General features: G+C 48.2%; 1 protein-coding gene across 1 annotated transcript; it reads left to right on the top strand.

Moving 5' to 3' along the window:
* The first annotated feature begins 99 nt into the window (after positions 1 to 99).
* On the top strand, positions 100 to 27182 carry LOC144099019 (uncharacterized). The gene is made up of 3 exons (XM_077632016.1): positions 100 to 1013; positions 18940 to 19088; positions 25916 to 27182. The coding sequence occupies exons 1-3, from the start codon at positions 325 to 327 to the stop codon at positions 26107 to 26109; spliced, it is 1032 nt and encodes a 343-aa protein (XP_077488142.1). The 5' UTR covers positions 100 to 324; the 3' UTR covers positions 26110 to 27182.
* The last annotated feature ends 302 nt before the right edge of the window (positions 27183 to 27484 follow it).

Consider the following 27484-nt stretch of genomic DNA (forward strand, 5'->3'; position numbering starts at 1 on the left):
AAAAAAAAAACGGCAGAAGAGAAGAGACAAGATAGAATGGAGGAGACGGAAGGTGGCGGCGTCCAGCAGGTGAGGCATTATCAGTGAGGCCCTCCGGCAGCGCCAGTGCTTCGGACCTCGTTGGCGGTTCTTTTCGGTCCCGGCTGTGACAGCAAGCGCAGGCGGCAGCAGAAAGCAGAAGCCGCGGGCAGCAGTACCGGCGTGGCGAGCACAGCGGAGCGGCGGCGTTGAGGACGACGACTTGTACGGAAACGGCGTTTGCCAATCCACGCTATCTTTATCCAAAAAAAAAGAGAAAAACTACCGCCACTGCATCGTGCACTCATGGCCGCTGCTTCTTACTCCCTATCGAGCCGGTCTGTTGCTACGCTGGCCACGCTGTCCCTGCTCATCGTCGTCCAGCTGTTCGTCCCGGCACGCGCTCCCTGCCCCAAGAAGGAGGCGCTGCGACCCTGCAGCTGCTTCAGCTTCCACAACTACGAGCGAGTCGAGTGCAAGGACGTGGACCGGAGAGCGCTCAAGAACGCGCTGAGCGCGCTCCGTGGCTCGTTCGTGTTCGAGTTCGAGCTGTCCAAGTACAACCTCAAGGATGCGCCTTCGGACGTCTTCCGAGGGGTGCGCGTCACCGAGCTGTACACGTACATGGCGGACTTCTCGAACGTGTCCAACGGCAGCAACTTGTTCGACGGCTTCGACGACACGCTAACCATGGTGGAGATAAAGAGGGGTAAGGGTCTCGAGTACCTGCACTGGAGCGCCCTGGGTCGACTCAAGAACCTGCAGCGGCTCCTCATCTTCTCGACGGACTTCCCGAAGCTGGACAACAGCTTCGCTCTCATGCCCAAGAGCCTCACGCATGTCATGGTGCAGGGGGGCAGTCTCGAGTTTGTCGACGAGGGTGCCTTCGTCGGCCTGGAGATCCGAGATCTGGAGATCTCGTTCACCAGGTTGGAGAAGATCTCGAGGAACGTCTTCCCAGTTCCGGCGACCTGCCTCAGCGTGCTCTCACTTAGGTACGTTGAGTATCTCTCCTCCTCGATAGTTTACAAGCACTTTGTTCTTTATTCACGGACACTATAGTGCCTCGTTTTTCCGTTTGAAAGTGTGATTCCAGGCGTATACGTCCACAGTTTCAGATTGTCGCGGACAAAGATGAAGTCCAGCACTTCACTTCTTGTTCTGTCAAACCACCTGGGGCACAGATAAACATGCTGAATCCTGGGACAGTGGTTTGTGCCACCTCTTGTTTGCGAGGACGCTGTGTAAAAGGAAAAACAGAGTGGGACCAGCAAGACCAAGTAGTGCGAATGCGACTGCGATTTCGGCTTTAGCGCTAGGTGCCTTGCTGATTCCATCCTCTGTTCAATGCTAACGATTCAAAGCTGCATCGTTAATTCGTTTCTGTTTAACCTGTAGCACCTGTGTAATAATATTTTTTTTTCTCGTCCGTATGCAGTTCAGAGGTACCTTTTGTGTGTGTTGCAGAGAAAATGACACGACTAAATGCAACATCGAAGGGAGTAGACAAGACACGCGCGTTTCCCTTCTGGAATGTCGTACCAACTAGTTGAGCTTTCTGCTATACTTCAGAGTAACGTAGGACTAATCCTGCTTGCTTGGCACCTATACGAGCTGCTATGCCCATTGCTATGCGTGCTCTTACCTGTGCTTGCTGCATACTGACGACGGAAGACGAAATCAGACAGTTTTGTATCGCACAAGTCAAGATATTTTCCACTATAAGAGGCATGCCACTAGCGGCATACATCTCTTCTGCTGGAATATTTTTTTAATCGTGAGGTTGGATTAGGTTGAAAGTTCATCTTGCAGGTTTTGGCGTGAGTAATGGGTATTCGGCGTCTGTTTATATAGCCTAGTATCTTATTTCTCTCGATACTTGTTACGACTGCAAACAAGTAAAATAACAACACATGTCAATAAGCCCTATGAAGCGACTTCCGTCAAGGTCCGGGACAGAATGAGAAAGGAAATACCGGGAGGTTTGACTGGACGTCATGCCCTGTTGGCTAATCCGCACGTGGAGAGGAATAGAGGGAATAGCTTAGCCGCTCGTTTTCACGGGTAGCCAATAACAGCCAATAAAGAAAAGAAATAAATGCCTGAAGCGTCTGTGTATATAGGTTGCTGATCAAGTTTGCATATGTTTCGAAATACTGCAGTAGCGCTTTGATGGCCCTCTGGACTGGCGAAAATTGGGGGCCATGGCCCCAGAATCTTGGCCTCCGTAGCAGAAAGACGGTTCAGTCAGCGCAGTTCATCCTCTAAAGAACAGGCACTAAGTGTCGAAGTGGAGATGGACAAAGACATCGTCTAACCCAAAAGTCCAGAAAGACCGATAGAGAGGTTATATAGTTTGTGTAGTCGGGCACAACTCATGAACGAAGCGGCAGGTGACCCTCAGAGAGGGATTCCAGCCAATGGCGTCGACCATTTGTCATGACGTTGATGATGATTCTGTTAATCCGTGGTTAATACCCCGGCTCCTGCCAGCCCCTTGCTGTGTCGCGCTACGGTATTAACCAGGACGTCGTGATAATCGGTCGGCGCCGTTGGCTGGAAGGTCTCCTTTGAGGGGCGTGGGCCGCTTCCTTCTTGAATTGCGCCCGACTGTACAGCTATCGGGTGGCGTGTTTTAAGCAAACCCGCAAATGACTACGGTTGGTGGGTCACAGACGCCGTGCTCGGGTGCTCGGCCACCCACTCTCGAGAAGTTTTTGTTGAGCGAGATGAAGCCTTCTCGATGCGCGCTAACTTTCACTCGGGTCGCTGCCACGTGCGCGCGATAGCAGTTTCGTTTCTCGCATGGCCTGCCGTCGTGCCACCGGCGTCTTGAGCAGTTCGCGCGCGCGCGCTCTCGAAGAGGCGGGCGTCGTGCTGTATGGCGCGCCGCCGATAACGCCTACAGCGGGTACTTGACCTTTTTCGTTTGTTTTCCGCACTTTCGCTCGAAACAAATATGCCCCACATTGTTCGATGCCATGCGAGGAAGCGCTTCCCGGTTTCCTAGATGGGGTGCGCTATACCCTTTGTTTCTAATAAGGGAGTGATCACTCATTGGCATCCACCCAAACGCAAGCCATACAACTACAAAGGAAAGCTGTATACAGCTTTCCTTTACAGCTTTCCTTTGCAGCCGTATGGATGCGCTTGGGTGGATACGAGTGAGTAATCACTCCCTTATTACAAATCTACTCCATTTTGGGGGACTCCCCTTGAACATTTGACCAACCCTTTCTTTATCTTTGTGTGGTCAGTGATGTGATGTGAACGGTGGCTTGCCGGCCATCAAATATATGTATGCTTGCTGGTAGTGAAATGGATGATGCCTTGCTGATAATGAAAAGGGGTTGCTTTTAAAAGGTGAAAGGTCAGTCTCTTATCGAGTTCATCAGTATAATGCGGTGATAAGTTGCGCTTGGAACAGACATGATTGCGTATAAAGATAACATTACCTCAAGCAACACGTGGGCACTATTTGAGTGTTCTCTCCTCCCGCACCCTCTCCTGCTTTTTTTTTCCTTTGCATACGATAGCAGGGGTGGCTGCGGGCGCGTGATCTAACAATACGGGTCACTGCACCACGTCCTGACTTTGCCCTTGAATTAAGAGCGTTATCTCTGGGGGCGTTGATTAGCGTCTTTTCAATGCGAGGCTGTAGGGTCTGTAGGCACACCTATAGGTACACATATAGGTACACCTATAGGTACACCTATAGGTACACCTCTATAGGCACACCTCTATAGGCACACCTCTATAGGCACACCTATAGGCACACCTATAGGCACACTGGTCTATAGACACGCCGAGAATGTTGTACAGCAGCACTTGGTTACACCTGCCGCTCAGGTGATCCATTTAAACGACCCGGACATGCGCATTTGCGAATCTCTGTAGGCATGGTAGCCGTCAGAAGAGGAAAAAAGTACCAAATTATTTGTTGCTTTCTTGGCACATTCGGCATTCTTTTTGACTGATTTGGTCTCGCCATTCACTTAGCTAGCGCACACCTTCTAGCAATGGCACCTAAGTCACCATCAAGTCAGGCAGCCACCTGCAGGTCGGGCTCGGTTCTTTGAAAAGAGTTCGAATAGCAACCAGGAGAACTTAAATACGTCAGGGGAGGGCGATGTAGTTTCTATGATAACCTCGGTCATGCTTAATAACGAGTTGTTAACTACGAATAGCACAGTGTATACGGCCAGAGCATGGGATCTCTCTAACTAAGAACTTACCTTAGCATTGGGTTGGTTCTTTGACCAAGAACAAAAAACCGACGAGCAAATACTGAGGGTCATAGTGACCTGTGTTTTCCTCTGATGCGCGTACTTTGGCGATATACCTTTACACGCAGCAGTTCTAGTCCTTGACCTCGACCAGAGTTTGACGCTTCACTTTTCAGTTTTAGTCTTATACTTTTGTTCCTTTAACACCGCGTTTGTTCGCGTAGAATATGCTGGTGACGATTTCACATGGAGTATGACCGGTGTGGGGAATAAATCGTGGACGCATCGCAATATTGTAAAATCCGTTACTCCTGAACTATTTACGCGACTAACGTGACTAACAGAACGGTTTATCCCAAACAGTGTCAGAAATTTACAAGGGTACGAATTCGGGTTATTTGGTTCTTGACAGCAACGAACGGTGGGGACGGAACGCAGACCGGGACCAATGGATTTACCCGGTCTGTGGGCCGTCCTCGTTGTTTCTACTACTTCATAGCCAGTGTCGAAAGAATAGTCGCGGGAAATAAAGCGCCAGTTGTCAGTCGGCGCTGGTCCCGTTTCGCTCGCACTGTGTATTTTTCATTAGGCTTCACCAACCCCCTTCCCGCAGCCCCCGACCTGCCATGATTGCAATACTAGCCAGACGAACCGGTTACGTCAATTCACGTCCTCTCCTACTCCCCTTGCTTCGGTTTTCCCATTCGTTACGCTCTAAACAGAACGGTGTAAAAAGGGAGTAAACTTTCCTCTATCGCACAAGTGCGCAAGAGGACAGCTTACTCCCTTTTTACACCCATATAGGTGTGTTTTACTTCCCATAAAGGTTAGCCTTCGTGCCGCTGTGTTCGCCTGGACTGTTAGTGAAGCACCTCGTGAAAGAACACTGCGCTACGGGGCAGTAGAAATGGGAGGAAAGTCCTCTCCTACACCCTGTCCCGTAGCGTAGTTTTCATTGTCGAGGTAATCCTGACTACTCATTGCCGTCGAAACAATGAGCGATAAGCGCCGGAGGCTCATTCAGAACGTGTTTCCCTGTGGCTGTGGTGCACGGTGCTCGATCGAGGGTCAGGCTGCGCCTTGGGGGCGCCGGCCGCCCAACCGTAGACGAGGGTGGAGCTGAGTCGGACGGTCTGGCCTTGCCAGCAGCAGCAGCTGATAGTCGCAGCGCGCGACCCCTTGCCGCGCGCACTCCAGAAAGTGCTGTCGGCCGGCAACACGGTCAACTGCTCGAGTGCACACGGGCACGCGTTGCTCTATATAGCACGCACAGCCGCCACGACTCGAGGTGCAGCTGTACACAAACACTATGGGCCTGTACTTACTACTTTGAAAGTCACTGTGCGAGGAATATGGGGCGCAACCATAGAAATCACGAAGGAAAAAAACAAACACACAAAGGCGCTACCAACAATTGAAGATTGTGTTTGATGGAACGACACAAAACTTATACAGAACTGCAAACGGACATGCAAATCTCACTAAGACCAGCGCACGGGTGTTCTTTTGTGTGTGCGCTTTTTGCCGTGGTGCGCTTTTCAAACGCCTCTGTAGCCCCGTTTATGCTGTGTCGTTGAAACCAAACCTTCAATCGTTAGTAGCGCCTTTGTCCGTTTTAATGAGACCATATTAGACATCGCAACATGCGATTTCTCGTCCTGCGTTAGCCATAAAAGTCGCTGATCGATCGAAAAGGCGATTATGTCACAATGTCACGTGAACTTGTGCCTTCATCATAAACCTGCCCGCCGTGGAAGGTGGCAATTGAATGAATTCAATTAAATTCAATATACTTGTCACCTGGCCTCCATGGCACTTTGCATCATACGATTTCGCGTCCTGCGTGAGTCTCAAAAGTCGCTGATTGGTAGAGAGGGCCATGAAATTACATCCACGTGACCACGGCGCGAAAATTCAGTACTAAAAATAGATTAGAGGGGAACGCGTAACCAGGAAAAAGCACGAAAGTTAAGCAGGTTGGAGCAGGCTCGGCGGACACACTCAGCGTATAATTATGTGTGCGCGAATAAAAATGCGATGACAGTGACAACATTGTGTTATGCGGTGAAAGAAATGACAGACAGTGCATGAACATGTAGCAGCAACGTTGCTTCTAATGCTGCCATGTTCCACTCTTACGGTGACTTGCGCGTTCCCGTCGTTTCTTTTTCTTTCTTCGTGCTTTTTTTTCTCGATTTCGCTTGATGTAATCCTGCACACAAGTAAAAACCAACTCGCCCAACTATAGATCCTTTCGACCACTGTACTATAAAGAAGGACGAACAGGCCGCTTTCAGCACGTATCAGTGTACTATAAGTAGTCATGAGCAATTTCCCAGTAGCCCACAGAAGGAAAGCATGTGTATAACCGATGTGCACTCTGCCAGTGCTCTCCAATGTTAACTACACTTGGGGACTGACTTAAAAATGAAAAGGTCAAAATTAGGCTGTTAGCTGCGCAGCGATGTACGGAAGGATATTTGACAGGGGCAACGTTAAGGGACAGAAAGCATGGTGTGTGAGAGAACAAACTCGAGTTGCCCGTAACCGAAATCAACAGGGAGAAATGGAACGGACACGTCATGCGCTGAACAGACAACTGGTGGTTTAATCGGGGACTGGGCAGGAGAATGGATTACAAGAGAAGGCAAAAATAGTAGGGGGCAACTGATATTCAGATGAGCGGATAAGATTTGGAAGTTTGTGGGGATAGGGTGGCCACTCCTGGCGCAGGACAAGGCTGATTAGAGGGATGGGGGAGAGGTCTTTGTTCTGCAGGGGGCGTAACCCGCCTGATGGACGACGGAAATGGTGATTATATGTGACAAAATATAAGCAAATCTAAACAAAAACAAATGCAAACGAAGTTGTAGACGCTAAAACTGATTGTGACCATCGTCACCTACAGCAAACCAGTCGTGTCTATTGTAGGGAAAAGGACTCTCCCGTATCTCTTAAATTAGCCCTATCCTGAGCCAGCTGCGGCTACTTTATCCCCGCATATTTCTTTATCGCGTCTCGCCATCCAACCTTTTGCCGCCACCTGCTACGCTTTCCTTCTCTTGGAATCCACTCCGCAACTTTAAAGAACCATTGTTTATCTTGCCCTCGCATTTCATGCATTAACCGTGCCCATTTCTTCCTGATTTCATCTAGGATATAATCAACCCTTGTTTGTTCCCTGGAAACTCTGCCCTCCTCTCGTCTCTTAGCGTCATCCCTATTATCTTCCTTTCCATGATTAGGGGACAGGATTCCAGGATTAGAGGACAAGAGAAGAACGAGCTGCACCGCTTCGTTCTCCTACTGTCGGCGCGCGGGGGGGGGGGGGGGGGGGTGCAAGGTCGCCTCGCCAGGTAGTGCGCCAGTGGACAAAGCCTCGACATAGGATTGGGAGTGTGGGGACATCCCACCTCGCAAGCCTGAAAAGGAGCCTAAATCTATTCGAGCTGTTAAGTCAAAAATCTCACTGTCCCCATTCACATCCCAATTCTTGTAACCTGTACCTTACAACCTTTTACCCTGTATCCCGTCTTACCACATCATCCCAACTTTTTCCATGAAAGATCAAGGCACTCTCCCCTGAGTTTCTCCCCGGAGGTGGTCCGCTGAGTAGCTATTCTTCCCTTTTTCATTTATTTTCACTCACAGGTGTACCGAATTCTTCCTTGCCCTCCCTTGGGCCTCTGCATTTTTATTACATTTGACTCGAGCCTGTCATACGTTTGGGGTGCATGCTGAGGCACTTTTTTTACCGTTTATTTCATATTTGCCTCAACAAATTGGATATGAAATGTTACCTTCGAATGATGCGCAGGTGTCTTCGTTGTCAGAACTGCATTTTAAAAACTCCTGATTCTCTTTACAGTTTGTATTACAATCAAAGTCCCTAAACTATGGCTCTCTTTGGCCGCGTGAGCAGCCCGAGTTTTAAGTATACGCCTAAAACAAGCGTGCAAAAAATTGCCTCCACTCACGCTTGGCTAGCGTTACTCCCTCTGTGAGTCATGCTTAGGAAGCGTGATTTCTCAATCGTCACTCATGCTTACTAAGCGTGAAAACACATCACGCTTAGAATAAGCGTGCAAAAAATCATCGACACTCACGCTTGCTAAGCGTGAAAATTTTTAGATTGCATAGGCGTCTCACAACGATTCAGTTTCGGGTAGTTCGTAGTGATGGTAGTTTATGCCGCTCTATCTTTAATGCGTTGAACATCACATAACTAGGAAGGAGCGTTTGAATGACTAGTATCTCGCTGCTGCTCGCCCAGTTTACAATGCGGCTTCCGCGGCCCTAAGTCCACCTTGGAGATCAGCGCTCTTGTTGCGCTAAAAGACTCCAATGCTCGTTGAAGCTTTGGTGTTCTGCACAGCAGCGTTTAAAACGGTCACTCTTAACCTCTGACCAAACAGTTGTCGCCAGCCGTTTCCCGAAACTACGACGTGAATACTAGAGGATTAAATCAAACTTACATTTTACTTATCGTTTCCATCAAAATGTCTCGGCGGGAGAAGTGCAAAATACTCGGTCACGCTGTATGGCAACATGAGTTTCTGTAATTGTGGGGTGTGATTTCATTGCTTTTTAGCGAGAGAGGGGAGCGATAGTGAAAAAAAAAATGGCGATCGATTTGCGTAGTTAGGCCCAATGCGAATTAGGAACTCTAGCACCTCTCGCCTACAACTCGGTGAGCAGGTGGGAAGGCTGCCACAAAGCATGCTTCAGACAGACATATAAACAAACAAACAACGGCTAAATGCGGGGAATGGCCACTGTAGTGCTAGCGCAGTAAAAATGAAAACGTGTGAGCAGGTGCTTTCTTCATAGCACTGCTCACAAAATAGCTCCCAAGCTATTGATACTTGAACTGATTGATACTGTTTGATGAAGTGACACTTCATCCTTGAATCGCACAATTTCGGATAAATGCAGTTCCTGATAATTCAGAAGAAATCTGTTGCCCCGTGCAGCTTTGTATCAAGGGAAGTTGATTGCAAATATCGAGACTGTTCTTCATTATCAGTGCAGTGCCTGTCGAGGAAGAAGCTTTGTTTCAGAACCTTTCAGCTTTATCAAGAGCTTAAACAGAAAAAAAATCCAACAAAGAGATATATGTGTGAAAAATGTCCGTATCACAAAAGCGAAGACCGCACTGATTTGGTCGCCCGTCAGCGTATACAATTAATGAAAATTGTGCAATCTCGGCACTGTCACGCATTGTGAAATTTATTCCGCCTTTCCAGAAAGTTGCAATGAATCACACCCGTTGTCACGATAGTTTATCACAATTAGTCTTTTAAAGCGAATATCAGTGCCGAGAGCAGTTCCTGAATGATATGCTGCTGTATAGCATTAAGCAGAACGTATCGGAAAAATATACTGAGTGGAAAAGTACTAGACGGATGAACTTACGCCCCATTTTTTTTCGTACTATTTTCGTCTTTTTTTCCTTATATCCGTAGTAATGAAAGCTTAGCAATCCACCCTGCCCACTCTTTTGCTCAAATTAACGTTGAATGCGCAACTTCTAGGCAAACAGTTACTAATAGAATATCCATCTGAGCACTGACATGCGGCTGAAAAGGAAAGGAGGAAAGGTACACAGCGTCGTAAATCTTTGCGTTTTGAGAAAAAAAAATGATGCGAGATTCGAACCCGGAACTAATGTCAGTCCGGGGCAATTGAGGCTGGCAAGGCAATGCCGAATTTATAGCTCGAAATGAGAACGGTGTACACCTTTCCTCGTTTCAGCCGCAGATTGATCAGAAAAGGATTGGTTATCAGGAAATAACTGTCTCACCTCTCGATGAACACCTCAGCCGCTCCCTCGGGGAAGGGAGGAAAATAGGCGTGGAAGAAGAGAGAGAGAAAGAGGTGCCGCAGTAGAGGGCTCCGGAATAATATCGACCGCCTGGTAATCTTTAACGTGCAGTAACATCGCACAGCGCACGGGTGACTTTTGCGTTTAGCCTCCATCAAAACGCAGCCGCCGCGGTCTGGTTCGAACCCGAAAACTCCGGATCAGTAGCCGAGCGCCCTAACCACTGAGCCACCGCGGCGGGTAAAAGCCCCAAGTTGCAGATCGGTTCGAGTTGCATATCCGACTTAAGCTGCAGATCGAGTCGACCTCGGGTTTTGGATCGGTTCGAGTTGTAGGCGGATAATAGATGGTTTTGTTTCAACAGGATATATTAAGGTGTCAGTTTTAATGGCCCCGTTATCCATAAAATCCGGTTTCGGAGTTGTGAGCGAAAAATTACGAACATGACTTTGGCAGCTGGTGCCCAGAGAGCAACCTAGGAGGCAGGTAGGCCACCTAGGTCACGTGACCTTATGGCGTCACCACAACCTGCCCACCGGATAGTGAGCAAACTTCCCGCGTGGCAGGTGGCAGTTAAATTATTGGCTGGTCGCTCGGGAACAGCAACCTGGGCCGTACATGGCCAATCGCTGGGAGCACCTGCCACCGCGGGACATCGTTTAACCGTTGCACCACTGCACCTCTGCGCCGGGGGGGGGGGGGGGGGGGGGGGGGGGGTATGAAGACTCCCAGAGATATATGAATGTAGAGAATGACTTCTGCATATATGGAAATTAATCCAATACGCTGTAGCGTCATACCCTTAAGGCGGTGCTTAAGCGTCCCCTACATTTTTTTTTTATAAAGTGCACATCTCTCTTATGTAACGTCTTCTACGTCCTCCAACAATGTGCGGGCAAGGCAGCATCATTTTTTTTCCTTTTTCTTAGCCCATTTAAACGAATGTCCTCTGACAACCCACTTTTCCCTATACCGGAGCACAAGCTCAAAAAAAAGGGGGGGGGGGGGGGGTATGTGGTGCAACAAAGCTGCCCAGCTGTCAAGAATTGCTTTCCTTGAGAAACGGAATCGCTGTTGAGGGAATAAAACGACATTTCACGCGAAATTTGCCCCTTAACTTTGTATACAACCATCAGTTAAATTTCAGGGCGGGACAACAGGAAGCGTTTAAGGCAGCAGGCCAGCAGCTACAGTCTAAACACGAATACGCCTATATGGGAGTAAAAATGGAGTAAGCCGCCCTCTAGCGCACTGAACTAGATGACAACCTTTTTGCTCATTTGTATTAAGAGTGTATGATTTCCTTTCCAATACGAGAAAGCAGTCAAGGTCTTTGTTGAATGGTTGATTTCTTGCCAAAACGGGTACTTGTTCTTTCCAGTGATTTTTTCACGCTCCATCCTCGCGACCAGCTTTTAAGGGCTTTTCAACGGCTATTTAGACTCGCAATTTGACGCCGTGTCCGTTAGAATGCGCATTCAGTCTTCCGCGCGTATCAATGGCCTTTGCGCTTACGCCGGGGCTTGCGCGACCTTTATCGCTGTACGCGGGCTGTGGCTTTGGGTCGAAAACGGAGCATCAGCACAGGCCGCAGAAGCCCTCGAGAGGGTCCGCAGTGCGATTTGAAGTGTTTTCAGTGCTGGAACCGATTCTGTTTGCGTCCGAGATGTGTAAAGCGCAGCACTTGATTGTGACGTAAAGACCGGATGGCGATGGAAGTGATCGTTACACCCGTGGGACGCTGCAGATAGTGGGCCTGAATGAGCCCGTCGTTCCATTCATGCCCATTCGTACGACTTCTCCGTTTGTACAGCGATGACAAGTGGAGACGTGCATCGCTTTGACGCTGTTCCCATCTCTCCTCCTACTTGCGCAAGTCGGTCTTATAAATTCGAAAGTATCTTCCGGGACTATCTGTTTACAAAGTGTCCCTGTGCTGTGCGCGGTTGACGACATCGAGGTATAAGTCCGGACATTGAAGAGATTTCCAAGGTTACGAGTGACGACTAAAAGGCGTCTAACTGCAGCGAATGATAGTTAGCCATGCGTAGAAGTTAGTAATAATCATTAGTTATTAACGTTCGCATCATAGTTTTGATACGAAGGTCTGGGAAGGCATACAACTGAAGGTGCATATGTCGTCGCTTCGAATGCTTGTCGCAAGCTGGCCCACAACTTGACTAGTACATGTAAACTATATGCAACGAGAAATTGTGCAACACAACCAGAACGCTGTACTGCAAACGGTTGCGTTGAAATTTTGGTACGAATGTCGGGAAAATTGGCGTCACATGGAGCAGCCAATGACGAGTATATGTAGATGAGAGAGATGTATACGATTGCCTGAAGTTGCTATGCTCGGTTTGCTGTGATAATCATGCGGCCACTTGATGACGTCTTCCTATTTTTCTTGCCATCTCTGGAATTTTATGGGCCATCTGCAAGTACACACACGCCACCGGCTTTTCTCGTAATGGGACTAGCAATGCTTTCGCATTAAAATATTTCAACTTTAGCTTCAACTTTCTCAGCAATAAATGCGTCTTTCTGGTGTTGAGCAAGCGCCAAAAGAATCAAACTATCGGATTTTAGTAAGAACAAAGAGTCAACGGACTGTTCCTCAGTTTCCTTTTAAGGACCCTGCACTGTGATTATTCTGCATTCTAGGAAGAATCAGCAAATTTTTAAAACGCAGCTGTTCCTGCGAGTGCCAGTGGGACACTCTTTGCAGGTTCAGAACAGAGATTTCGTTGTAATAGGAGCAACTGTTTACGTCACAGCGGATGCAGGTGGCGGAGGTTTCATGCCATGCAACCTTGTGTTTGAAGCGTCGACCTGTGCCCAAATTATTTAGCAAAAGCTGCAAACGCGAGGCAGCGCACCCCCCCCCCCCCCCCCCCTCCCCAACCACACACACCTTTTTTTTTTCTCCTGTCCTCATTGCTTCAGTGAGATATTTCCTGTGCAATAATCACACTGACACCCTTTTATAAGAAATTTTTTCAATGCATTGTGCATGGGGGACTGCCCCTTCTTGCAGTTAGCAGTGTGAGGAGAGAATATTAGGAAATTTGCTTGCATAAGGTTGGCTGGCGGAGATCAACGATAATTGGAGATGAAGAAATAGGCTTGGGCAGGGCATGTAATGCGAAGGCAAGATAACCGCTGGTCTTTATGGGTAACGGAGTGGATTCCAAGAGAAGGCAAGCGTAGCAGCGGGCGGCAGAAAGTTGGGTGGGCGGATTAGATTAGGAACATTGCAGGCATAGGCTGGGCGCAGCTGGCAAAGGACAGGGTTAATTCTAAAGACATTGGAGAGGCCTTCGCCCTGCAGTGGGTGTAGTCAGGCTGCTGCTGATGATGTGTTGGAGAAGCATTTGTCATTTAGCGGGCGTACCCTGGAGGATGGTTGTGGTAATGCTGATGGTCATTACGTGTAGCCCTTTTCATGTCCAACATTCTCGTACAAAAACTTTGAAAATTGGAAAATTGTGAGATACTCTTATGGAAATAACGAAGGCAACAGTCCATTCTTCTGATGTCTAGCAAAAACTTTTTTTAAAGTATTTCCATCGATCACGTCGTACAATTAAAATTGCCATAAAAAAACAATGAGGAAAGCTTTTGATGACAGCGAAAGCGTTAACAGAAAAAAACACTGGCAGATTGCCGTCGGGTTATCTGTAGATATATTGATTGCTTTAGTCAAATATTACATATGAAAAAATTTAAAAGGTTTCCCGCTCAAAAATGCCTTTGTCCAGACCTGTTGGGTATGAGTGGTTCAATGGCCCTGAAGACCAATTGCGTCTCCATGAGCAATGGGGGAAATCTAGCCACGGCGTGTTGCAGAGTTTGCATCCTGAACAAAAAGGCTTTGTGGCCGTGATTTCAAATCGGGCAACTGTAGTGCGTTGTTTATCTGCGAGGAATAGGCGCGTAGAATCAGGGATACAGGCCTTGGTGATATGTACATAAGGGGCGCGTTGATTGCCAATCAGCCTATATATGCTCTGGGGTTGATTGTTTTCGGTGCTCTGCCCTTCGCACTTGGCACCTTGAAACATCGGCACACAATGCCATGGCTTTACTTTCCTTGCGTCCTAGAACCCCGACATGTGTGTGTGTGGTGATAAACCTTTATCTTTGTGCATGGCGCCACGGAGAGCTCAAGGAAATCGTCGTGTTCCTATGATCAGGCGGCTAGAAAGGCTTTTCCCACGGGGTACAGCCGGAGTGTGTGCCGTAACCCTTGCACAATCAACAGAAAGCTGAGCCAGCTAGGGTCCTTTGACAGCTTTTCTGCATGGTGGCTAAGCTCCCGTCAAAGTTTAGCATAGTATAGGTACAAAGCTATACCCTCCGCGGCGGCTCAGTGGTTAGCGCGCTCGTCTACTGAGCCGGAGTTCCCGGTTTCGAGCTCAGTAGACGTCTACTGAGCCGGAGTTCCCGGTTTCGAGCCCGACCCGCCGCGGTGGCTCAGTGGTTAGGGCGCTCGACTACTGATCCGGAGCTCCCGGGTTCGAACCCGACCACGGCGGCTGCGTTTTTATGGAGGAAAAACGCTAAGGCGCCCGTGTGCTGTGCGATGTCAGTGCACGTTAAAGATCCCCAGGTGGTCGAAATTATTCCGGAGCCCTCCACTACGGCACCCCTTTCTTCCTTTCTTCTTTCACTCCCTCCCTTATCCCTTCCCTTACGGCGCGGTTCAGGTGTCCAACGATATATGAGACAGATACTGCGCCATTTCCTTTCCCCAAAAACCAATTATTATTATTATTCGAGCCCGACCGCGGCGGCCGCGTTTCGATGCAGGCGAAGCTCAAAAGGCTCCCGTGTGCTGTGCGATGTCATTGCACGTTGGAGATTCGCAGGTGGTCGAAATAATTCCAGAGCCCTCCACTACATACGGCACCTCTTTCACTCCCACCTTCCTCCCTTCCCTTACCATGCGGTTCGGGTGCCCACCGAGATATGTGAGACAATTAATTACTTGGTTGGTAACAACTTTATTAAAAAGTCCTGCAGACTTTTCGCCGACGGGGCCTACGTGGGGACGTCGAGGTGTTGCCTCGCCGTCGCCTCGCGGGCCTGCTGGATGGCCCAGAGTTGGTCACCGAGGCTGGGGCTGCGCAAGGCAGCGGCCCACCGCGGCGGGAGGGTTCCGGAGTTAGCACCGTCAGGGTTTTTGCTACAGTCCCAGAGCATGTGGGGTAAAGTTGCTATAGCAGTGTGGCAGACCTTGCATATATTCGTCGGGTATGTTCCGGGGTAGGGTCTGTGGTATTGTGCCGGGTTGGGGTACGTGAGCGTCTGCAGTTGTCTGAGGGCCACCGCCCTGTCCAGCTTGTCGTTGGGCGGAGGGAAGGCAGGCAGAGGGCCTTGGTAATTTCGTTGTAGCTGGTCAAACAGTCTTTGGTGCTGTCCCATGGACGACGGTCGCCGGCGCGGTTCGCGAGCTCGCGCGCCTTGGAGTGTGCCGTCTCGTTTCGGTTGCGATACAATTAATTGCTGCGCCATTTCCTTTCTTCAAAAACCAATATCTTTTGGTACAGAACCAGCCACTACGAAAAGCTCCAACATCAATTAGAGGGTAACAAGCAAGTTGTCGTTATGTCACAAAGGAATCCTTGCACATGGAGAAGACAACCCATGTTCTGTATTCGCAGAGTGAAATACAATTAAGTAAAACAGTGAATAATTCGCTTTTTAATACAAAAAAATGAAAACTAAATACAATTACTTCGCTTTCATGCAGCTTTTGCTTGTATTCTGCGAGTTTTAAAAAGGTTGGCTTAGCTTATGTCGGCCATGAGTGAGAAGGGGCATTCCTCGCGTCCTCGTTGTTGTCGCTGTCAAGGCTGCCGAGTATACGTCGTAGCCTTGAGATATTTTTCTACTATGTATTCGGTGCACAAATGCAGAGATATGCACGCGGTGCAAAGGTGAAGACGTCAGTTTTTCCGCATGAGATTTGCGCGCGATCAGAGAAAGTTAACTACAAAATTTAGAAAAAAAATTCTTTGTTGTCTTCGGACCTGTGTGGTTAACTGTCGCCCCAACTTTAGAGTTTTAGCTAATATTTGTAAAACAAGCGCAATAATTATATGATGTCATGCGACAAATCCGCTTTGGCAGTTATTGGTTGTACTTTGAGCTTTTACACTGATTGCCTTCTCATTGCGTTTTTGAATTTGATTTCAGCGTCACTTTTTCGTTCTGCTGCTGCATGGGCCTCTGGGGGTGGAGGCTTCGGGAGGGTGATGTGGGTTTTGAGTGGAGGCTTGTAGGCGGGAGGTGCATTATTACCGATGGGTGCCGGGCGGTGTACGACCGGAAGGTGCTCCGGAGGAGGCACCTTCCGGACCCGGAGGGTGCCCGCAAATAATCCGCTAGGGGGCGCTGGGAGAGGTGGCTTCACGCAAGCAGACATAGGCTTTTTTCGTAGAAAGAGGATAAAGCACTGGACTGCTGAGGGCGAGGACACAGGTCCTCGATAAAGATCCCCAAGTGGTCGAAATTATTCTAGAGCCCACCACTACGGCGTCCCTTGTAGAGCATGGTAAAACTTTTGTCGGACTAGTTGCTACATCGTTTTGAAAAAAAAAATGTAGTGGGCTAAAATAGACGGAATACATAAAAAATGCACAACCGGACAGAAGCACATCTGTCATGTTGTGTTTTTCCTGTATCCGTCTTTTTAGCTCGCGACATTTTTTTCCAAAACGTTGTAGCCCATGTCGCTTTGGGATGTTAAACACCATACCATACCATACTGTACCGTACCGTACCATGGTATACCTGTCTGGTGGCCAAGAGCACATTGTTCGCGTCTGCACCGTTGCACGTGCAGCGTCAGGACGAATCTTGAGGTAATGGCATTCCTGCGAGATAGCGAGACGGCGCTGCCTGATAACAGGCGTCAAGCAAGTGTTGAACCGTGAAGCAGCGGCACGCCGGGGAGAAAGGCTCGGCCAAGGAAGTGGCCGATAGAAGGCCACTCGAGCAAGCTTCTTCGGATTCCTTAGTGATGGGAGCCAGGTGATCTCCGTCGGCGCGCTGTCTGCTATCAACTGATACGGGGTCTGAAGATCGGCTACTGCAGCGATACCAGAATAGCCAGGATTCGGCACTGACGCTAATGGTATACCAGTATATGCTGTGATCTTTTACGTCACGCAAGATGGTGGTGAGGATGTCGTTGTACTATAGTTACTGGCACGACACTGCCTCCTATTGGTAATTATCATCCAAGAATAAAGAAAATAAAATGAAACACGAAAAGAAAAGCAAAAAGCGCCCTCACAGAATAAATATATATATATATATATTTTTTTTTGGGGGGGGGGGGGAGGAGGAAATGGCGTAGTATCTGTCTCATATATCGGCGGACGCCTGTACCGCCCCGCAAGAGAAGGGATAAAGGAGGAGTGAAAGAAGAAAGGAAGAAAGATATGCCGTAGTGGAGGGCTCCGGAATAATTTCGACCACCTGGGGATCTTTAACGTGCACTGACATCGCACAGCACACGGGCGCCTTAGCGTTTTGCCTCCGAAAATTATTATTAATTATTACTAATTGGTTTTGGGGGAAAGGAAATGGCGCAGTATCTGTCTCATATATCGTTGGACACCTAAACCGCGCCGTAAGGGAAGGGATAAAGGAGGGAGTGAAAGAGGAAAGGAAGAAAGATATGCCGTAGTGGAGGGCTCCGGAATAATTTCGACCACCTGGGGATCTTTAACGTGCACTGACATCGCATAGCACACGGGCGCCTTAGCGTTTTGCCTCCGAAAATTATTATTAATTATTACTAATTGGTTTTGGGGGAAAGGAAATGGCGCAGTATCTGTCTCATATATCGTTGGACACCTAAACCGCGCCGTAAGGGAAGGGATGAAGGGGGGAGTGAAAGAGGAAAGGAAGAAAGATATGCCGTAGTGGAGGGCTCCGGAATAATTTCGACCACCTGGGGATCTTCAACGTGCACTGACATCGCATAGCACACGGGCGCCTTAGCGTTTTGCCTCCATAAAAGCGCAGCCGCCGCCATCGGGTTCGAACCTCGGAACCATGCCCCTACTTTTCTTTTACGGAATAAAATATAACAGTGCGAATTTTTTGTCTCTGTCTAAGCGGGGATTCATTCGAAGGTGTCTTGAAGTTTGGCGACTGCTTTTTTTTTTTGCACCGTTAAACTAGCTCCTGCTCAACGATACTGCAACAGCCAGCCCAAGGTTCATATCCGAAAGTATGCCTCACCACATAGGCATGGTTTATTGCTATAGTCGGATACAACTCAGGAACGAAGCGGAAGACGTCCCTCAACGGAAGTCCCCCTGTCAAAGCGTTCACCGGTTTTCATGATGCTATTTTTAATCCGATTAAGCCGTCATTATTTCCCTTTCATCTCCCACTTCCTGCAATGTCACGCTAGCAGTAAAAGGGGAATAACCATGCCGTCATGAGAATCGGTCGACGCTTTTGGCTGGAAGGTCTCGTTTGAGAGCATTTAATTGCCGCTTCGTTCTTGAGTTGTATCCGACTGTAGAAAGTATCAGGTCGGCGCCGAAAGACCCATGACCCACAACTTCCCTACAAAGTACAATGCAAACTGAGGTGTACGGTTTAGAAGGCTGGTAGCAAGACAACATGGTTTAGATTGGGAATAGGCACGACACAAAAAAAAAAGGACAGCACCACTGTGCAGTGCGTGTGTCCGTTATTTTGCCTCGCCCTAGTCTCTATACTTGCAGTCTATGTATGTGGGCAAGTACGCACTGTATTGTGCCGTGCAGACGAAATGCAGGCACAGGCTTCCTTAAAAGGCATGGACTAATCCATCGCCCTTCGCTCTTCCATTTCGTCCAGGCACAACAGGATTCGCTCTCTGCCCGAGGACATGTTCAGCGAGATGCCCGCCCTCACCTTGCTGGACCTGAGCAACAACGGCCTGGTGACGCTGTCGGAAAGCTCCATGGCGCCCGTACTGCGCAACCTGCGCCTGCTGGAAATGAGCAGTGAGTGTACTGTAGTGTAATTTAACACCCAGACAATGAAAGTTTGTAGAAACGTTTGTAGTAACGACAGAATTTTCGGCACTGCTGTGCTCTACCTTCTCGTAGCGACATAAATGGAGAACAAGAGAGAGAGAGAATGAAAAGAAAACGCAGGGAGGTTAACCAGATGTGAGTCTCCGGTTTGCTACTCTACACTGGGGATGGGGGATAGGGGTGAGAAAGATGACAGAGAGGAAAACGCAAAAAAAAGGAACGTGCACACATGGAGGCACACACACACAAGGCGTTCCAGTTAAAGTCTTTCACACAGGCCGGTAGATTGTAAGAAGCGCAAAAGCGCTTGCACGGCCTTCTTCTGCGACGGTAGGTCCTTTCGATGTTGTAGAATTCTTTTTTCGGATAGCGGTTGGTCGTCCATTTGGTCAAGTTCGTGGCTAAGGCATGCCCTCTGTGGACTGTACTGCGGGCAGGAGCACAATATATGGCCAATTGATTCTTCATGGCCGCAGTGGTCACAGGTTGGGGTGTCGGTCATCCCTATGCGGAAGGCATAGGCTTTAGTAAAGGCAACACCCAACCAAAGTCGATATAAAAGCGTGGCGTCTCTACGGCGAAGCTGTGATGGCGCTCGAAGACTTAATGTTGGATCAAGTGAGTACAGTCGCGTATTTCTTAAATGTGGCTCATTCCATTACGACTCGGTGCACTGCCGAGCAAGTAGGCGGGCTTCCGTGCCGCGTCAGTTCTAGAAAGAGGAATTGGGACGTGGCGCTCCTCAGTATGGGCTGAGCGGGCAGCGTGATCCGCCCGTTCATTGCCGATAATCCCGCAGTGACTTGGAAGCCACTGGAACGTTATGGCCGGCATCACTTATATGGTGTAACGTCTCTGTAATATGGAAGATTAGTTGTTCGTGCGGTCCGCGTCGTAGAGGTGACAGTAGAGACTGCAGTGCCGCCTTCGAATCGCAGAATAATGCAGAAAAATGCTACTACAGAAAGGTACTTCAAAACTACATAAAAATCCGTCGTTACGGCAGAATCACAAAGCACTTTGCCATTATTTTGAGAACGATTCCGTCGTTTCTTTATTGTTTTTTTTTCACCTGGGTGAGGACAAATTGAAGTGCGCCTGTATCGGATGATCACTGTGTTTCAGTGGCAAAGAAACTTTTTACTGCGAACGCAGCTTTCATGAGCTAGAATAGGACAAAAATAATACAGTGCACGCATGGCCGCCGCAGGCTATTTTGACGAGTAAACTGCGACGACGTTAAGCTCTTTTTTGCTTAATTACTATTTTTTGTTTTATCCGTGCACAAAAATTAATGCGCTCGACGTCATCATCGACAATGCGTTTGAGTCGAGTGACTGAAAAAAAAAAGTCTGTATTTAACTCTCAATTTCTCAACAATAAACGGGTCATTTCCTTCCAAACGAACGCCAGCAGAACCACAAAAGGCTGTGCCGGATAGAGTAGTGCCCAGTGTCCTATTAATTACTTCCATAGTGCCCCTGCACTGAAGAAATTACTGCACAATTCAAATGACCAAAATTAGGTGATTCTCTGGCCGTCTCAAAACTTCACGTCCAAGGCCCTAAGCACAAGTTCTTAACATGCTCGTTTCGTCTGTCATAGGACGGCGGTTCAATTCCTGCCGCAGGATAAAAGGACGAGGCTCACGAAGCGTTATTACAACAGATGGCGCACTGTGTTTGGAACGTATTCCGCACCTTGCAGACTGCCAGAGCTCGGTTTAATCCTGCTTGGCGGGACCAGACAGGTTTCATTCTGATCATCTCGTGCTTAAAGTCGAAAGAAAAAAAAGATATATACATCACAGGATGAGCTCAGTGGTCTGTGTCTGATTCCCCCTATTGTTTTTGCCCCTGTTACGCTGTCAGTTTCTCTGCTACCAGCTTTTTACAGCTACAGCTCTACTTAAGACTGCGCTGGATAAACGGGCTAATTAACTTTATGTCGCAACCGAAAAATGCCTTGTGTGCTTGCTGGCCTTATAGGTATATCGAGCCAGGTATATCCGATGGAGAGCGGGGCCATGCTCCAGCGAATATACTCCCAATTGTCCTCAAATCGCTGCTTAAAATTACACCCTATTGTCGTCCCATGCCAAAGGTCCATCCATTTTTTCCCCCATTTCCCTCGCTTGCGTCTCCCGCCTTTCGAGAGAAGAGCTATAAAAACGCATGCTTTCATGGGAATTTGTAATAAATAAGTAATAAATAAATAAATAAATCAAGAAGCAATCAATCAATCAATGCTTTTTAATTTTGTACGTAAGAACCGTAGAGGACACCAAGAAAAAAGCTCTGGCGAGCTTGGCAAACTTCTGAGCGTTAGGCAGAAAAAGGCGTAATAATAGGGAACTACAGTTCTCCTGCGCATTTCTTTTGTTCACTGTTGTAAGGGCACTTGCCGTATTTCCTTGTAAGCCACAGGACATCGCGCAATGATCATCTCGCTTGTCTGGCCGGCCTATCATGTGATGTTCTCACAAAGCGCTGCAATTCTCCCATCCCGTAGAGAGCATAAAGGCCGGATTTCATCACTGCGAGCTGCAGACGAAGGCCATTGGAGACGTCTAATTGCTCCGGGTTGAGATAGGAGGGTCTTCAGCGCTGGGCGCGTCAGGGAAATCCCATTGCTGTATATTACAACACCACGTAGAGTCACGAGCGCGGCGGTGGAGTGTTTTTTTTTAATTTCCCGCGTTATAAGTGGTCTCTCGCTAAAAACGATAATGCCCGATAATGAGCAGCCACGCGCGCGAATGGAGCGCCCAGGGGGAGTGGGTACGATTAGGCCGAAGTGCGGGGTCTCCAACGCCTGGAGCGTCCGCTCCCAATTAGACGCGAGCCGAGGTCATTTGCAGTGCTGCGCGCATTGCAGCGACACAAAGCTCCGCAACCATTGTCAGCTTATCTTATCAGTGTAGGGCGCAACAATGCCAGTCCGGGCACATGCCCCGACGTCTTTCTCTTTTTATACATTTGTGTTATTTTCTTCTTCTTTTTTTGTGCTAGGGAAGACATCTAATGGCCATCCTCGCTCGAACAAGAGCCCCGCGAGGTTTTTTTTTTTTTTTCCAGGGGATACTGAAAGCGAATAGAAGTTTTTTCCCGTATCGATGGGGTACCATGTTATAATCACGAAGAGACCACTCCCACCAAAAACGGACCTTTTATAAACTAGGAAAAAAAAAGCGAAAAACGAAACACAGGTGTCGCCACCATGTGATTTCGCAAGTAAACTGCATATACGTCCATACCAATTTTTTCTCGGATCCCGGAGACTATGCTGCACTTCCATTAACTGTAGAACAACGGCAACCAGTCGTTCTCGGTGTAGACTTCACGAGTTCGGATTTATAGTTGCGGGAATTTTTGTTTTTCTTCAATCTTCTCAGCCACAAAAAGAGTATTTTTCTGCCAGGCAAACGTTAATATACCCAGAAATTTTCAGAGAATAAATTTTTATTGTACTATCTGTCCCGTTAAATGGCTTGCAGGTGCAACGCGCCGGCAGTTCTTATCGCCGTCCAGTTATGTAATCATTAGGAAGCAGGCTACTGACTAGCCGGTCTTTAAAGTTTCGGCGAAGCACTTCGCTCTAAACACGAATGTGACCATATGGGAGTAAAAAGGGACTAAGCTGTCCTCTAGTGCTAAAGGGAGTGCGCTAGAAAGCTGCTTACTCCCTTTTTACGACACTTGCCTAATATTTGAACTGCGATTGAATGCAATGAATGCAATGGGAAGACGGCATTATGTGTTACAGTCCCGTTGCGCTGCCTGATTCCTCCTGTAACACACCTGACGCCACTGCGATACACCCGATATTAGAGGCACCGTATACCCGATATGCTTGTCAGCATACTGTAGCTATATATGGCCTAAAATAGAAACGATTCTTTGCGCAGATACTGAAAGGCAGTATCATGGCCGTGATGGTCGTTGTGATGCAAGTTTCTGGTGAACATCCTCAAACAATATGATTCGGCGTTAGACTGCCGCACACATTACACTCTTTGATCAAAGGATGTTGGCCTCGCAGCTGAGACCGCCTGATGAGCACTTCTTGCCTTAGGTGATAGAGGTTTTTTTTTTTTGCTAGCTTACTTTTCACTTTGTCAATTCAGTCCCAATACAGCCGCTGTAACGCAGCTGTAGAGCTGCTGCATGGAGACTGAACTGACAAAAAAAAGTTAATTGGTTTTTGGGGAAAAGAAATGGCGCAGTATCTGTCTCATATATCGTTGGACACCTGAACAGCGCCGTTAGGGAAGGGATAAGGGAGGGAGTGAAAGAAGAAAGGAAGAAGGAGGTGCCGTAGTGGAGGGCTCCGGAATAATTTCGACCACCTGGAGATCTTTAACGTGCACTGACAGCGCACAGCACACGGGCGTCTTAGCGTTTTTCCTCCATAAAAACGCAGCCGCTGCGGTCGGGTTCGAGCCCGGGAACTCCGGATCAGTAGTACTGTTCTTAAATATTGAACTGGTCGTACTACATGCGAGAACGCATAAAAATTATGCTCTGTTCGATTTTAATTCGTATAATATACCGTTAGCGGCTATCTTAAAGGGTAAGTCGTTAGGGTGCCTTTGGTTTCTACTTTCTTTTTTCCTTGAAAGCCTGGGACGCATTGATTCAGGGAGCGAACGTAGCGCACATACATTAGTCTACGTGACAGCTCAACTTATGTACATTTAAAGGACACGGTCGTAATAAGCCGGGTTTACATGAATGCGACAGAAGTCGACTTCAGTCCACTTTTTGAGGGAGAGTGCAAAAGCTTCAAGGAAGAGAGTAGAGGACGATTCACGCCTTCCCTCCACAAAACCTGCTTGCTCCCTCAAAAAGGGGGCTGGAGTCGACTTCTGTCGCATTCATGAAACCGAGGCTATACTCAATACTGACGCGTATGGCTATAAATAGTCTGGGGGTGATTTAACACCTCTCGCATGGGAGATAAAGTGAACCACATCTGAGCTTGGTGTCAGCTTCGGCGGAACAAGTGCGTTCAAATTTCGATCCGGAGGAGAGGGCGGTTACACTGAACGCCATTTCGCTTGTCACAAACGTCAGTCAGCGGTTGACACGTGAGAGTGGAGAGATTTAGCATAGCATAATCCGTGATCCGCTACAGCAATCCGCTTCAGCGGGGCAGCACTGCGCATGCGCAGGTCGCCTTGAGGCTTCAGGACCAATCAGCGCGTGCACACTGGCAGTGTGCGGAAGCGGATCACGGTAGCGGATCACGGATTACGCTATGCTAGGCCTAACCTTCGTTTTAAGGGATATTCTGATCAAGGAAACCAGCGGCCTTTAGCATGGAAAGTAATGTATCTTTTCGCAGTTTTCGACTGCGAAAGTGTTGAAAGACCTGCAGTAGATACGACTATCATTTACATCAAAAAATAAGGCTTTGAAACAACGTTCAGAAAAAATACGATATGTGAGGTGGAATCATTGACACAATGCACGAAATTGCTGTAGTGGCGCATAAAAATCGTGTTTGACTTCTACGCATTTCAGTGTTTTCGCCGTTGCGTCGAACTTTTTTGCCGAAGATGTGCATTCACAAAACTGCATATGCTACCAAAAGACAGTAGTTATAGGTTATTAGCCAAGTCAAATGTAGAAATCTGCTACATGCTGGCTATCTATATATAACTTTTACGGTTTTGTCACGACGATCCTCATTTGGCCCACTGCGCTGTTGTGTCACGATACTCTAGTCATTAACCAACATTCTTAATGTTTGCAACCCTTGAGTGCTTTCGACGCTATCTTACCCCGGAACCCAGGCACAGTTTTGGAACGTTGAAATACTACGGTTTCTGTATTTTCGTTATCCCTTCAAAAGTATTTGCTACTGAATCAGCTGAAAAATATGTTAGGGCACCGGTACTGAACTCGCCTTACATGTTCTTTTGTAATGTTTTCTTGGGCTTCCATCGCTCCCATTTCCTTTTCTTTTTGTTTCGAAAGAGAAGGACTGGTGATGTGCAGTGAGAATTACATGTGGTTTTTGTTAATACAACTACTAAGCGCTATAAACGCCGTCAACCCAAGGACACTTCACTACCTGAGTGATTTTACACGCAGGATCAACCATTGCCAGGAATTCGGGTCTAACGCTTCTATTTCCCTTTGCTGCCACCACAAGCGCATGGCTTTCAACATTCAAAAATAGCGCGTTGACGCCATCAGTGACGTAAGAAAGAAAGCAACCGGCGGAGTTGCTGTAGAAAATAATTGCCCCGCCGCGGTGGCTCAGTGGTTAGGGCGCTCGACTACTGATCCGGAGTTCCCGGGTTCGAACCCGACCGCGGCGGCTGCGTTTTTATGGAGGAAAAACGCTAAGGCGCCCGTGTGCTGTGCGATGTCAGTGCACGTTAAAGATCCCCAGGTGGTCGAAATTATTCCGGAGCCCTCCACTACGGACCTATTTGTTCCTCTCTTCTTTCACTCCCTCCTTTATCCCTTCCCTTACGGCGCGGTTCAGGTGTCCAACGATATATGAGACAGATACTGCGCCATTTCCTTTCCACTAAAAACCAATTATTATTATTAGAAAATAAAGTGATAGGCCGCTAGGTTTAGCGCCACTGGGTGGGCGCTGTCCCTAATTCCCGGTAATGCATTGGCATCAATGCAAGCAGATGACACTTTGGTTAAGCCCAAAATTTCGAAACGGACATCTTAGGGTTAGAGGAGGCCGGGTTCAAAGATTATTTCGTGTCAAGTGAACTGCATACCCACTTCGTTCTTAACCCTTGTCCACGTCCTTTTGCTGCACAGATAACCAATACTTCTGCGACTGCAACCTGACGTGGGTGGGCCGGGCGTTCACCAACTCCAACTACCTGGACCGGTTCTGGCAACGCAACGACATCACGTGCAGCGCGCCACCGCACCTGTACGGCACGGACGTGCTGACACTCACCGACGAGAACCTGGGCTGCGCCAACCTCGTCCCACTAAGCATGCACTGAAGGCGCCCGACACAAGAGCACAGCTAGTCTTTCAGAACCTCCGCTCGCCCCGCCACAAAGCCAAGACGCACCCGTCGAGCGTATTTATGAGCTGCAGCAGCGCCTACTTTGTTGCTACCTCTCCGACTTTCTTGGCTGGGACGCGGGAATGGACGGCGAAACAACCTACGCCATCACCCGTGCGCTATGTCGACGTCGGGTTAAAAGCTCACCCGTAAAACGAGGAACTGATGAAGTCGCGATGGAGCGGCTTTAACTCGGCCTCCAACAGCGGCGTCTGCCTGCATGTCGCTCACATTCATGGATCTGTGATAGATATAGGGCACTACTGCGACCACCACTACACTGGTATATAAAATCGCACGTTGTGCATGCATAATTGTCGCAGTGGTGCAGTCATGCCCGGGTACTTCCTCTTCGGGTCCTTCTTTTCCTCGCGGACATCGCGATAGGTTTGTGCTTGTGTATTTCTTCTTTAATTCGCGCTCTTCGACACCACGTGACGCTCGGAAGATGCAGCGTGCGTGCGTTCAACCCGGGACTACGTTGACAGACATGCGTCGAGTTTGCTCCGCGACGTCGAAGAGGAGCAAGCTGTGCTGTTTGCCCGGCGTTCGTTGGTTGAAGAGGGCCGCCGTGCTATGGCGCTGTGCCTTATCCTGTGCTGTGAATCTCGCGTTTGTTTGTCAACACGAAGGAACACTATGTCATTGGGTCGTTCATGTGTAGCCACTGGATATTACTGCTACTTTACAGGCGAAGTTTTTAATGAGGTAGTACCTCCGAGCTTCCAGGCGACGAGCCGAAAGAAGCCAAGTAACTGGGACTGAAATTTTGAGCTCCGAGAGAAAATGTTCGCCATGCTGTGAATTCGTCTTTGTGCCCCGCGCCTGAACGTTCGGGCTCTACTGAAATCTAGTAACCTTGAACGGACTTAAAATGAAACCTAGGAAAAACGCTGTTCTCTCTTTTTTTTTTTTACCCAGGTCGAGAAATTTCTGTCGCTCTCTCAAAGTTACGAGGTATAACGCATTCAGTTTAATTACTGCGTCTAATAAACAAGGCATCACCCATCTCAACTGATGTACGAATGCGTTTTTTTTTGGCCTTTTGACCTCACGTTGTCCAAAAATGCCCCGAATGCTTGGCTTAAAAAGGACGCAGTTCTTTATTTAAAATGGGGTCAACCATACCATACTACTCCATGCCATATACTATTCATTAACGTTGTTCGAACCGTATTGGACCGTACCATATATAATACCATGCCATACACCATACCATACCGTACAATACCATACCGTACCATACCATACCATGCCATACCATGCCATACCGTACCATACCGTACCATACCGTACCATACCGTACCATA

This window comes from Amblyomma americanum, chromosome 7, assembly GCF_052857255.1.
Source record: "Amblyomma americanum isolate KBUSLIRL-KWMA chromosome 7, ASM5285725v1, whole genome shotgun sequence".
NCBI classification, from domain to species: domain Eukaryota; kingdom Metazoa; phylum Arthropoda; class Arachnida; order Ixodida; family Ixodidae; genus Amblyomma; species Amblyomma americanum.